General features: G+C 40.1%; 1 protein-coding gene across 1 annotated transcript in view; it reads right to left on the bottom strand.

Annotated features, from left to right (window-relative positions):
- Positions 1–417: 417 nt before the first annotated feature.
- Positions 418–13,059, bottom strand: part of LOC128734037 (peptide transporter family 1-like) — a 28,773-nt gene continuing 16,131 nt past the window's right edge. The window contains exons 2-5 of the mRNA XM_053828010.1: positions 2,814–2,892; positions 2,516–2,744; positions 1,099–2,452; positions 418–1,037 (exon numbers count right to left, since the gene is read on the bottom strand). Of these exons, the coding sequence (XP_053683985.1) occupies positions 558–1,037; positions 1,099–2,452; positions 2,516–2,744; positions 2,814–2,892 (2,142 nt within the window). The 3' untranslated portion in view covers positions 418–557. The remainder of the gene's footprint in view (positions 1,038–1,098; positions 2,453–2,515; positions 2,745–2,813; positions 2,893–13,059) is intronic.

The following is a 13,059-nucleotide window of genomic DNA, read 5'->3' as shown; positions in this document are numbered from 1 at the left end:
TAGTTTAATGTGAAGACATTGAGTTACTGCATCACTATAAAATATATTATGTTGTTGTCCTTCTTTGTATCTCACGAAAATTGATGACAACTTCAAACATCGCACTTATGCCCCGCACTACTCTATAGAATTCAGCATGAAGGAAGGATAATGAGGGGCCTGAGAATAAACCCATGCTGAAGTCACTTGACATCGAATGGCCTGATCCTGCTAAGATTTGAACTCACGTTTATGTTGTAGTCGAAAATAATTGGAAAGTGGAGAAATGTGATTACTTTACATTTTACTGTGCTCCAAATCAAGTAGTTTAGCTTGCAGTTTTAGTTTGAGTGTTACTTGATTACTGGAGAATGTGATATTTGTAGCAACATAGAACCGGATTTTTACTATTTCAATGTACAATGGGATCGATGACTCGTTTTCTTTGATCTAAAGAAATTATTTGACAGAAAATTTGCATTCAAAAAACAAAGAAAAATAAACAGCAAAGAATGAATTAAAAATTAAATTTAACATAATGGTAAATTCGTTTCGAAATTTAAATATACAAATAACATTCAGTCTTCTCGGTACGCTTCGTTTGTGTAAGTTGCCTTAATGGTAGGCAGACCTTTCTCCAGTGGGCCTTGATCCAGTTTGGAAGGAACATCCTCTAGCATGTTGTTATCCGGTAGTTCTTTGCTATCGCCGGTTTCGATGTCGTCCTCCATGTGTTCACTGTATTTGTATTTCATTGCCAGTACCATAAAGAGAGCCATATCAAGGAACATTAGCACCGCAAACAGGAAGAACTCGATCGACTGGGACTGGACAAACTTAGCCTCAGCTATGAATACGACCAACATATTACCGATGGCAACCGTTAGTAACCAGAACGCCTGGATGACTGACTTCATGCTTTCCGGTGCTTGCGAGTAGGAAAACTGCAGGCCAGTAATTGAGAACATCACCTCGCCTGCAGTGATGACTACGTACTGGGGAACCAGCCAGAGCATGTGCAGGGAATTTGGAGGAGTTACGATGTGTCTTTGAAGTGTCTGTAGAATTAAATAGAATTAAATTTTGTTGGTATCTATACCAATAATAACGTATACTTACAAATTCGTTCTCCAAAACTTCATGCAATACAATTGTGTAAACTCCTCCCAGATCCAACTTGACAGAAGCAATTTTTCTAGTTCCATTATCGTTGTACAGGTCATACTCTCCATCGGCAACGGTGAGTTGATCGGAGTTGCTTAACGAAACATTATATTGCGCATCAGTTATCATCGTGTTTTTCATCATTATTCTTTTAGTGGTTTTAATATTTGGCAAAATCCTCACTCTAGGCAACCCTCGTTTATCTTTTTCCGTCGAGTCAGTATATTCAACCAGATTTACTTTGTTACCTTTCTGGTTGATAAAGTAGCTAACTGCGTGTCCAGGATTCAGATAAAATGTTCCAGACACATTTGACATGTTAGCCTTCAGACAGAAAGCTTCCGTGGTTTCTGCTGTGAAGCGAAAAGTTGTGTTCGACTCCGTGGACACATGAATAGCCTCGAACGCTCCGAGTGATTGCACGGTGAAATTGTTGAAATCGGGTATATCACTTTTAAAGTGATAATCACACGGAAGACCGTTGTAAATGCGCAATTGAGACTCCGTTGGCATCGGTACAATCGCATTGGTTTTATCCAAAGCAATCTCAACGAAACCCGACAAAACAAATGCTGCTCCCGCCAATAAACCTCCGAATGAGAGTTTCTGGAGCGGGGTTTTAATACCTACTTTTTCCAGCACGGGGTAAACTAATCCTTCGAAGAACGGTATAAATGCAAGGATTAGCAGTGGATTGATGACCTGCATCTGATCTGGCTTAATAGTAAACGCTCCGATTTCGCCACTCATTCTCGTCGCTTGGAAAGTCCATCGCGATCCTTGCTGATCGAATAAAGCCCAAAACACGGGCAGTGGAATGTATAGGATTAGAATTTTCATAAGCGATTTGATATCAGCCACTATCTGCCTTCCATATTTCGCTTCGGCGTAGTCCAGCCAGTGACTTCGTGGATTTATGTCACGCTCTTTTACCTTCGTTGACAGAGCATTTCCAATGCATTTGAAAACCAGAACTACCATATTGCCAGCCGGTTTGTTGATCGTGTACATAGCTTTCCCGCAGACGAACACAATGATCGAGAGAATCATCAGAAGCGCAGGCACGCCAAATGCCAGAGAGAAACAGTCAGGATCATCGAAGCAATGCACATCCTCACGCAAGATAGGAGTTAACGTCGTGGAGATAAGCGAACCAGCATTAATTGCAAAGTAAAACAGCGAGAAAAATTTCGCCAGTTGAACTGCTTGCTCCGGTATTTTGAATTGATCTCCACCGAATGCCGAAACGCAGGGTTTGATACCGCCGGACCCAACGGCTATGAACAGCAGTCCCAGCACGGTCATTGACCTAAAATGGTAGGAAAATCGTAAATTGCAATTAGTTAGAAAACGGCAGAGTAGTTTCACTCACGTGGCCGGTAAGTTGAGCGGCGGTATGGCACCCAGCGCTATCACCGTGCTTCCAACGCAGTACACCATCGAAAGGTAGAGGATCGTTTTGAATTTGCCCAGCCAACTGTCGGCTAGAATGGCACCCATCAACGGAAAGAAGTATGCTAAACTGGTAAAGATGTGATATATTACGGTGGCTGTGTCGTCATCGTAGTTGAGCTTCTGGGTGAGGTAGAGCGCCAGCACAGCTAGTGTTACGAAAAAGGTGTACGATTAGTGTATCAAATGTTTTTGTGTAATCGCTTAGAGTCACTTACTTCGCATGCCATAGTAGTTGAAACGCTCGCTGAATTCGTTGCTGATTATGAAAAAAATTGATTTTGGGTACCGAACAGGCTGTGGAATACAAAAAAAAACCAGCAAAGAAGATGTTGTATTAACCTTTACGTCCCCGACATCAAAAATGAAGGTACTTTCAGTTACACTTTTGGCTCTATCTCATCTGATTTTCAATCGATTTTTATGCAACTAGTCTTAAAAGAACCACATTGGATTGGCCTTTAATGAAAAAATATGCTGGTAAATTCTGGTTTCATTTTCCCGGAGATATTCCAGATCGCGGTGGGATTTTTTTTGACGTCATAAGTAGCAGATGAAATAAAACTGGAAATCTACTTAATTGACTGCGCAAAAGTTATCCATTTTATTTGTAGTCACTAAAAATGACTTTTACGCTACCCTGTAGAGCGCTGACTTATGCCCCATACTTCGGAACATCCGTTGTAGGTTCTACCGGAACTCAAAAGTGGCCATTTGGAATTCTCTTTAGAAATATGGCAAATGGGATATCAAATGACAGGATTTTTCAACACGAGCTCTTTAGAGGACATTTGGATGTATTTTGAACCGATCTGGACATTCCGGCACATCCGGTATCAGTTCTACCGGAACTCAAAAATAGTCATTTGGAATTCTCTTTGAAAATATGGCAAATGGGGTGCCAGATGACAGGATTTTTCAACACGAGCTCTATAGAGGACATTTCGATGTATTTTGAGCCGATCTGGACATTCCGGTACATCCCGCGTCGGTTCTACCGGAACTCAAAAATGGTCATTTGGAGTTCTCTTTGAAAATATGGCAAATGGGGTATCAAATGACAGGATTTTTCAAGGAGAGCTCTTTAGTGTCATTTGATACCCCATTTGCCATATTTTCAAAGAGAACTCCAAATGACCATTTTTGATTTCCGGTAGAACCGACGCGGGATGTTCCGGAATGTCCAGATCGGCTCGAAATACATCCAAATGTCCACTAAAGAGCTCGCGTAGAAAAATTCTGTCTATTGACACCCCATTTGCCATATTTTCGAAGAGAATTCCAAATGGCCACTTTTGGTTTCTGGCAGAACCGATGCCGGATGTACCGGAATGTCCAGATCGGCTCAAAATACATCCAAATGCCCACTAAAGAGCTCGTGTTGAAAAATCCTGTCATTTGATACCCCATTTGCCATATTTCCGGAGAGAATTCTAAATGGTCACTTTTGAGTTCCGGCAGAACCGATACCGGATGTTCCGGAATACTCAGATCGGCTCAAAATACATCCAAATGCCCACTAAAGAGCTCGTGTTGAAAAATCCTGTCATTTGATACCCCATTTGCCATATTTCCGAAGGGAATTCCAAATGGCCACTTTTGAGTTCCGGTAGAACCGACAACGGATGTTCTGAAGTGTGGGGCATAAGTCAGCGCTCTACAGGGTAGTGTAAAAGTCATTATTAGTGACTACAAATAAAATGGATAACTTTTGCGCAGTCAATTAAGTAGATTTCTAGTTTTATTTCATCTGCTACTTATGACGTCAAAAAAAATCCCACCGCGATCTGGAATATCTCCGGGAAAATGAAACCAGAATTTACCAGCATATTTTTTCATTAAAGGCCAATCCAATGTGGTTCTTTTAAGACTAGTTGCATAAAAATCGATTGAAAATCAGATGAGATAGAGCCAAAAGTGTAACTGAAAGTACCTTCATTTTTGATGTCGGGGACGTAAAGGTTAAACACACGCATAGTGGAACGTGAGCAGCAATGTTAAACAAATACTTTATCAGAAAATTGGAATGCAGATGAACAAGAATGCGTCGCCAAGAATGTTTGTTAACCACGGTACATTCAAACAATGTAGGTACAATTAGACGACGCGTCGAATTCATGATTTAGATAAATTCATGTTCCTTTTTCAATATTGCACAGTGGTCCAGAGTTTAAATTTTCTGTGAAACTATACGAGTTAGTCTTTCAGTGTGTCAGAAATGAAGTTCGCATTACAGTAAAGTCTTTTTTTACGCGATTTACCTTTTTCGATTAGTTGAAAACTATGCAACCTTTCGACTTGTTTGTTGCGTTATTTCATAGAAAACTGGAAGACAGGCTTCAAGTTTTCTCGCAACTCAAATGTATAACAGATCATTCTTTTGGTGTTATTGACGGCTAGAGTGGTCCTCATTTGCTCATCATCTCAAAACTAACTTTTTTATTCTCAGAACTATTGGTTCAATTTTTTCAGAAAAGTTATGTCTGGGAGATATTTTTGCGAATAACTTTGCTAGACAACAATTTTATTTCTTTCGTAATTTTTATGTTATGCTTAGCTCCAAAGTCTAAAGTAGGTTGTGTCAGAAAAATGTGTTTTTTTTATGATATAAGTTTTTCGATTTTAGTTTCTCATGGTCACATATTTTTTCTGAAATCATGAACTGTGAAAAACCATGAAATAGCTTACTTTTATGATACACATAATTAAAAAAATATTATTGGTATGAAATGGGGAAAGTTAGATGGGAGGAGCGTCAAATATAGCTCTGGTTCTGTCAAGCCCCTATTTAGCTATTCAGCGCCAGATCTAAGTTAAACGATGACGATCGATGGCCATACTGGAGCAGCTAAGCTAGCAGGTGCGAACTTAAGCGCCTGTTCCCCAGGTGAAGGGCGGCTCAAATTGCGTCTGTCTTGAAACGAGCGGGTGAATATGAACGAATCAAACGTTTCATCGAATCAAATCGCCTATAATTTTCGACTGCAGAATTGACGACTAGGTCCTGAAAAGGGTTGAGCATGTGAATGACCTTGGTGTGATTCTCGATTACAAACTGACTTCGACCGTCACCGTACAACGATAATCTCAAAAGCGAGTTGCTAGCTGAGATTTATTGTAAAAATTGGATGAGATTTTAAACACACGCTCTGTATTAAAGCCTTGACCATCCCCTTCTTGAAAATACATGCCTAATTTGGACTCCGCAACATAAAGGTGTTGCAACCTCCGAATGGAACGAGTGCAGAGGAGGTTCAAATAATTGGCCCTGCGTAAATTGCCTTGCCGCGATCCGGAATATCTACCTCCGTATCCCGATCGCTGTCGCTTGCTTGTTCTAGAAACTTTAGAACGTCGACGCGAAATTCAACAGCTTTGTTTGTGGCAAAACTGTAACACGACGAGACTGACTCGCCGCAATTACTTTCCTCACTGCTGACCAACCGCTTTCACCGCACTGAATTTGACCGCAATGAACCGATTGCATCGTGTACTAGTCGTGTTGAACAATAATTTGATTTTAGTGAACCTTTGCATAAATTTAAGCGAATGATTGAATTGTAGAATAAAGAAAAAACCACGAACAACGAAATTGTTAGTACGGTACGGATCAGTCCGTATAAGACACGGCAAACAACAAGGAAGTTTCCTCCATGGATTGACGATTGGAAACTTGGAACCTGGAATGGCCGAACTCTTCATGAACCGGCACGAGCTGGATTACTCGGAGTGGATATCGCTGCTATTCAGGAAGTTCGATTCCAGGGAAAGAGAGCTCCGTGCAGTAGACCCTTTTGCAGGCACTTCTTTCAAATATCTAGTCTATTACAGTAGCGGCGGTCCTAATCAACGTCTACGCTCCAACAAATAATAAACCCGATTATATTAAGGACAAGTTCTACGACAGACTCGAGAGGACCTATCGAGACTACCCAAAACATGACGTGATAATCATCATCGGAGATGCAGATGGCGCAGACCGGGAGGAAAGAATTCTTCCTAGCCTTCATCTGTCGATCAAGTATAACGGTCAAAAGATCATAAATTTCGCCGCGATCAGAGGAATGGTCATCTGTAGACTGTAGCATCTACTACACACCTGAATATTTGGAAACATACCTGTAGGCATCCAAATGGAGACTCCAGCTCTTAGATCGAGCATGTCTTGATTACTGGTCGACACTTTTCGGATGTCAAAGATGTACGGTCCTTGCGAGGACCAAATATTGACTCTGACCACTATCTATCTATTCTATCTTCTATTCTTCTATATATGGGTCATTCCACGCGAAGTGTCCGAGACCCGTGTAACCTTAACGGATTTGAGCCAAATTTTGCTGGATTGTTTGTTTTCGGTCAGAAAGTAAAAATTCAGTAAATTTGGTGCCGATCGGACATTCCCTCGATTGATAGGAGCACCTCCATTTTTAAGGAAAATGCCCGTTTTTGTCAAAACCTGTTATGTATTTTCTTTTGCTTATATCTCCGGAAATATTAGGTTTAGAAAGACACTATTTTCACATTTACAAAGAAAATTACCCAAGGAATCCGAAAAAGATATTATTTTTGAGCACCAGTGCTGCCAAATATTTTAAAATTCAATTTGAAAAATAAATTTACATTTTTCTTTCAAAGAAGACAATTTTATCTCAAAAATTTCAATTTTATCGTGTTTCGCAGATTTTTTACATAAGAATCACTCATCGCCCCGAGGTATTCTTTGCCGATCCCGAGATACAGCGTTTTAAAGCAAACAATCCTCCATTTTTAATGTAAAATTAAGAGCAAAATATCTTTTTCTTGAATCTGTAATTCTCTACGCAATGTAAAAATACCTTGGCATATCGGGAAACCATTTATACAGTATATAACAAAGTTTTTCTTAACAGTGTGGCTAGCTTTACAGCTTTTCGTTTGATTTATAGCGCTAGATGAGGCAATCCCAAGTAACCAAAAGTTCCGATAAAAGGGGATTTTTGGCTTAATCAGCCAACGAAATGATCATGAATAGAACTCTATTCAACTTCATTTTTAGGTAATTAACCGTACTTTCAAGTTCGTATTTGATGTTTAAACTTCGAAGGGTTACAAAGTAACTTCTAACAGAACTAGAAAGTTCGCAAAAAGTTCACTTAAGTCGCTATATAGAACACTGTTCAGCCCAAAAAGAAACTCCAATAATTTTCAAAATAAAAAAGATTAGGGGAATATTTTCCCACTTCTTCCTGTTTTGCAGATTCATGACATTTCTCATTAAACTAAGGTATTTAATAATTTCGGTTAATAATCGACTGTTTTTTTATAAATATTAATTTATTGTAACTTACCACACACCACCAACACAAACCTCGGGGATTTGAGCTCGAGTACTTCTTTTCGGTAACTTAGACGCATACCACTGCTCCGTTGCTGGAATATGCGATTTGCATCGTTTTTACTCGATGTGCTAATTTCTCATTTATCACAGCCCCGAAACGAACTTACACTTAAGAACAACTCATCGGCAAAATTCATGTCACTAGCGGCGTCAGAGATGGCGCAATGCATCAGGATAGGCATGCAACGAGGAACGCTCGGGTTCAAATCCAGTAGCGGTCGGTGTTAGTTAGGCTTTTTTTAAATAGTCTATCTTAATCGCATGAACCGACTTTACAAAAGTTAGGAGGAGGCGGAGGTAGAAAATGGAAAAGTATAAAAATAGAACTACTGTTTTATAAACTTTTGCCAAAGTTTCTTCAGAAGCTGCTTAGCGCTCTATGCAGCGAACTCGAGGCAACTTTGAAGTTCGGTTAATTACAAGTAAAGCTGCTTAGCAAGCTATACCTCCATAGACATAAAGCTTATTAACCTTCCTTAGACACCATTATCCGAACTCTAAGTTACTTTCAAGTTGTATGTTGAACTTTCGAGCTGCATGTTGGACTTTCAAGTTGCTACAGATATTAACGGTACTGAGAATGAAGTTAACATGAGAATGAAGTTCGGTTTACAAATGTGGTGTCTGGTTGTTCAGCAAGAAAGTTCTACGGAACTAAATTTGAACCAAATATGAACTTTCAAGTTTGTTCCTTAACTGAAATTCGAACTTTTGGTTGCTTGGGATAATACTTCAAAAAGGGGTAAAATACATGTTAGTTGTTTGGCCATAGCCTTGTAAAATATTTTTCAGCTCACTAATAGACGTGAGTTATTACCTTCCTTGTTTATTGTAGAAAACTGAAATGTTGGCAACACAGTTAAGAAAAACTTTGTTATATACTGTATAAATGCTTTTCCGATATGCCAAGGTATTTTTACACTGCGTAGAGAATCACTGACTCAAGAAAAATTTATTTTGTTCTTAATTTTACATTAAAATGGGCTTTAAAACGCTGTATCTCGGGATCGGCAAAGGGGGGTGGGGAGTCCGTAACTCCGAAATGCCTGGACGGTTCTTCATCAAACTTGGCACACATGTTCCTTGACATCAGGGAATCTGCACCTTGGTCGACAAAGAAAAAAAATAGAGGGGGGCTTATAAAGGGGGGAGACCATAACTCCAAAATGCCTTGACTGATCTTTATCAAACTTGGTATCCATGTTCCTTGACATAAGGAAATCAGAACTGAAGGGGTTGACAAAGGGTGGGGGGGGTTTCATAACAGGGAGAGGCTGCGAAATGTTTGCACGGTTCTCCCATAAGTGACGGTGGGACAGGGAGGGGGAGTAACGCCCACATGACTAACAATTTATCCGTACAACAACAAAAAATCAGAATACGAACCTGCAATGCTCGCAGCTGTAAATTATGTGTAGTGTAATTATGCACCGAATCAAAGTGACTCGTCCAAAAAGTGTTCGATCATTACTGTAAAGTGTTGTTGGCCGACGCTATTTCAGTCACAGGGATAATCATTCAAACAGTGTGGAGTTGATCTAAAAACATCATGTTTTTCTCATGGTCAGCTTTACATGGCATGTTTCAGATTTCAGGATAGTATGCAGTACTAAACTAATAAATAAATAAAAAGCTGTGTTCAGAAAAGTACAATAACAAAACTATACATTTCCTATGGGTGGGGTGGCCATTGTTAAAAGCGGAAGGTGCAAATAGGAAAAAATGTCTTTGTTTCTCTTTCTTTATAGGGTTTTATAGAGATTTCCGTAAAGAAAGTGGCCGGGTAGACAAAAAATGAGAAGCTGACAAATGGGGAGGAACGTTCAAAAGAGGATCTGAGAGGAAAAACGAATGCCGGAGGAGTGTTTGCATGGCCTCATTTGCCCTGTTTTCAAAAAAGATTTCATGTAGATTCGAGTGTAAAAACTATCGAGGCATTACATTGCCCAATTCTATCTATATGGCGCTTTCCCGTATATGGTTCTGTAGTCTGAGACCGTTAGCGAAGTCCACCGCCGACCAGTACCAAGCTGGTTTTTGTGAGAGTCGCTCCACGACGGATCAGATGTTTACCCTGCGCCAATTACTAGACAAGTTCCGGGAGTACAACTTGCAGACTGATCATCTGTTTGTGGGTTTTAAAGCGGCGCATGATTCAGTGAAACGAAATGAGCTGTGGTAGCTAATGCTAGAACATGGTTTTCCGATGAAATTAGTTACGCTGATTCGTGCGACGATGGATGTGTCCAAATTATGCGTCAGACTAGTGGGTGAGAACCCTCAACCTTTTAAACAGGAAGTAGCAAAATTGGGACGTACCATTAACGCGTGAAGTACATGGTTGTTGGCAGGAAACGCGAGAGCCCGAAAGCTGTTGGTGCCGAGGTGGAGCTGGATGGGCAACGATATGAAGTAGTGAAGAAATTCATATACCTTGGTACGCTCGTGACATGGGACATCGATGTAAGTCGCGAAGTAAAACAGCGGGTTACAACCGCGAGACGGGCTTCCTACGGTTAGGTAGTCATCTGAAGTCCCATAGTTTGTAAATTCGTACAAAACTGGCGGTTCACACGACACTAATTGTCCCAGTGGCCCTGTACGAACATAAATCATAGACGCTAAAGAAACGGAATGTGGCGTAGACGCATGAATCTCGAGCTGTATCAAGTATACAAATTATCTGATATAGTGAAGGTAGTACAATGTGGCAGACTGTGGTGAGCACTGAAGTAAATCAGTAAGTTGTTTCACACTCACCGAACTGTACCGCTAAGCTGGTATCAGTGGATCGGACGCTGAGACGCAACGTTTCAAGAATCATGAAGTTCTCTGTTTTCTCGTTATAGTAGTATAGTAGAGCTTTCCTAGTAAGAATTTGTCGTCCGACGTTGTAACGCCGCAAGCAAATTTCGCTTTTGTCGGACGACTTTTGTCTGACGTCGTGCGACAAATATTTACTGGGTTTCTGGCAGCACACACCAGTCTTGTTGCACTGTGAGCGAATGTCTAAAATGAAGTTCACTAAACTCAGCACAACGACTTCCATGTAAGCTTCTCTTCGTAGCCGACCAGTTTCTATCAGCAAACAAAATTCGCCCTATTCGTCCTGAGTGTACGAGTATGGCACGGGGCACACAGTTTGCAGTTTCTCCGAAAACGATACATTGACACAGTCAGACAACGATAGAATCTTGTTTTTTTTTGCATGCCAGAAGGATGGGTTAAAAGGCCACTGTGATAGTATTCTAGAATCTACCTTGTTTCATGGAAAGACTTGCCTGCAAAAGTGGTTCGAAAGTGCTTCCTATGAGATCGTATATAATAAGCCAGAACAGCGGCAAGTCCTGCGACGGAATAGTTTTGACTGCGTCACTAAAGCTACTGAGTTATGCTTTATTAACTCTTCCCTAAAATATGAAACATCAATACTTTGTCGAGGATCGAAGTGATCTAAGTTCCAAGCAGACGCGGCAAAAGGATGATGCAGTCAACGAACATCTCATCTCGATGTATTCTCGACGAGCGTCGAACGACCGAGCCGTGGTTGTTTGTTCGGTCTAGCTTGAAATATTCCTTTTTCTTACAATTTATGTATTGTTAGAAATAGTTCGCATCGTCACGTCATAAATTGGTATGTGGCAAAATACCTTGATACCTTCATTTTGTCGTCGACTCTTAGAGTTCGTGACATCGACTACATGGATTTTGTAATCTTAAGACAAGACAAAAGAAGACAGATCTTGATTAAGAATCATCATTTGATCTTTTCAATGTTGACGAATAATTTCTGAAGTACCCATCCTAGTTTCGGACGGTTTTCTCGTGACTCTCTTTATCTACTGTTTTCCGTGATAGCCGAAGCGACTTCGTATGCTAAGGCATAAGAAAAGCGTTAGCTAACACTCGCAACGCAATGTGCATGCGAAGCAAAACAAGCTTTTGGCAGAAGTAGTGAAGCGTATCGTTAACATAATGCTATGCTGTATAAGCTGTACGTTCTACGTATCTGAACGAATATCACGCAGTACTCGCGCAGCTTTGTAGCGGCATTCCATCTGCTACATGTGTCTGAACGAATAGAAAGTGCAATCTTTAGTAGACGTTTGTCAACTGCTAGTACAAAATTTATTACCATATCTTCTGATGCTGCTGGGTATTTTCAAAATTATCCTATAAAATGTACCGAAGATTGGTCGAAAATTCCGATTTCCAAATTTTCAGATACTCGAAGCTTCGTAGTACAAATAGTTTTTTAGATTTTACACTTTAACAATTTTCAAAGTACATATATTCTATTCGAACAGCATTCAAGTGGTTCCGTTCATTTCCATTTGTCAAAACAAAATATTAGTTAGGTAATCATCTGCTCTGTACAACGTATGATCATTCAACAATTAACAAGTTTTAAACACAAATGGGATCATTCACCTGGAGCAAATTGTATAACATTCAATTGTTTGAACCGCAGGGTGTCATACGACAGGGTGTGTGCCATGTTAAAAGCTTGTGCCGCACGGCACGCCCCGCGACGCAAAGGTTCCGTCATTTTCTGGTCATTGAAGTTGTTTGTTTTAGGCGCCAAGTCATAAACAACTCTATGCAGCAACACAGCAGTTACAACAGTTGCAGCACCGCAAGCAACTAGGTTAATGGTTAGTCAGTGAGATTGTTTTATTTATTGGAGCTATTTCTAAATGTTATGAGAAAATAATTATTCCTAGGATATCTGGTTAATTTATGAGCAGCCCATAAATGATAAAAATTATGATTCATTGGTATCGAAAAAATTGGAACTTCATCCAAATCGGTTGAAGGTTTTGGTTCTATATTTATTGTAAATAGTGTTTAATAAAAAAGCCATTCAAGCTTGTCGAACCGCAACGCTTGCGTCAATGTCACTAAAGAAAAAAATTGTTACGACAAATGTCATTCGCTGTGCTGTTAAAAATCTGTTTCGGAGATTTGAATCGCCTCCAGTCTGGATGCCGTTGAACACCATACGAACGGAGTGTATATGTGAGCGCATTCATGGAGAAATTAAACCAGAATGGTTCATGGCTCTGATCGCAATTTTTAGGTGGAAC

Source organism: Sabethes cyaneus, chromosome 2, assembly GCF_943734655.1.
Source record: "Sabethes cyaneus chromosome 2, idSabCyanKW18_F2, whole genome shotgun sequence".
Lineage (NCBI taxonomy): Eukaryota > Metazoa > Arthropoda > Insecta > Diptera > Culicidae > Sabethes > Sabethes cyaneus.
This window is presented reverse-complemented; position numbering and strand designations above follow the sequence as displayed.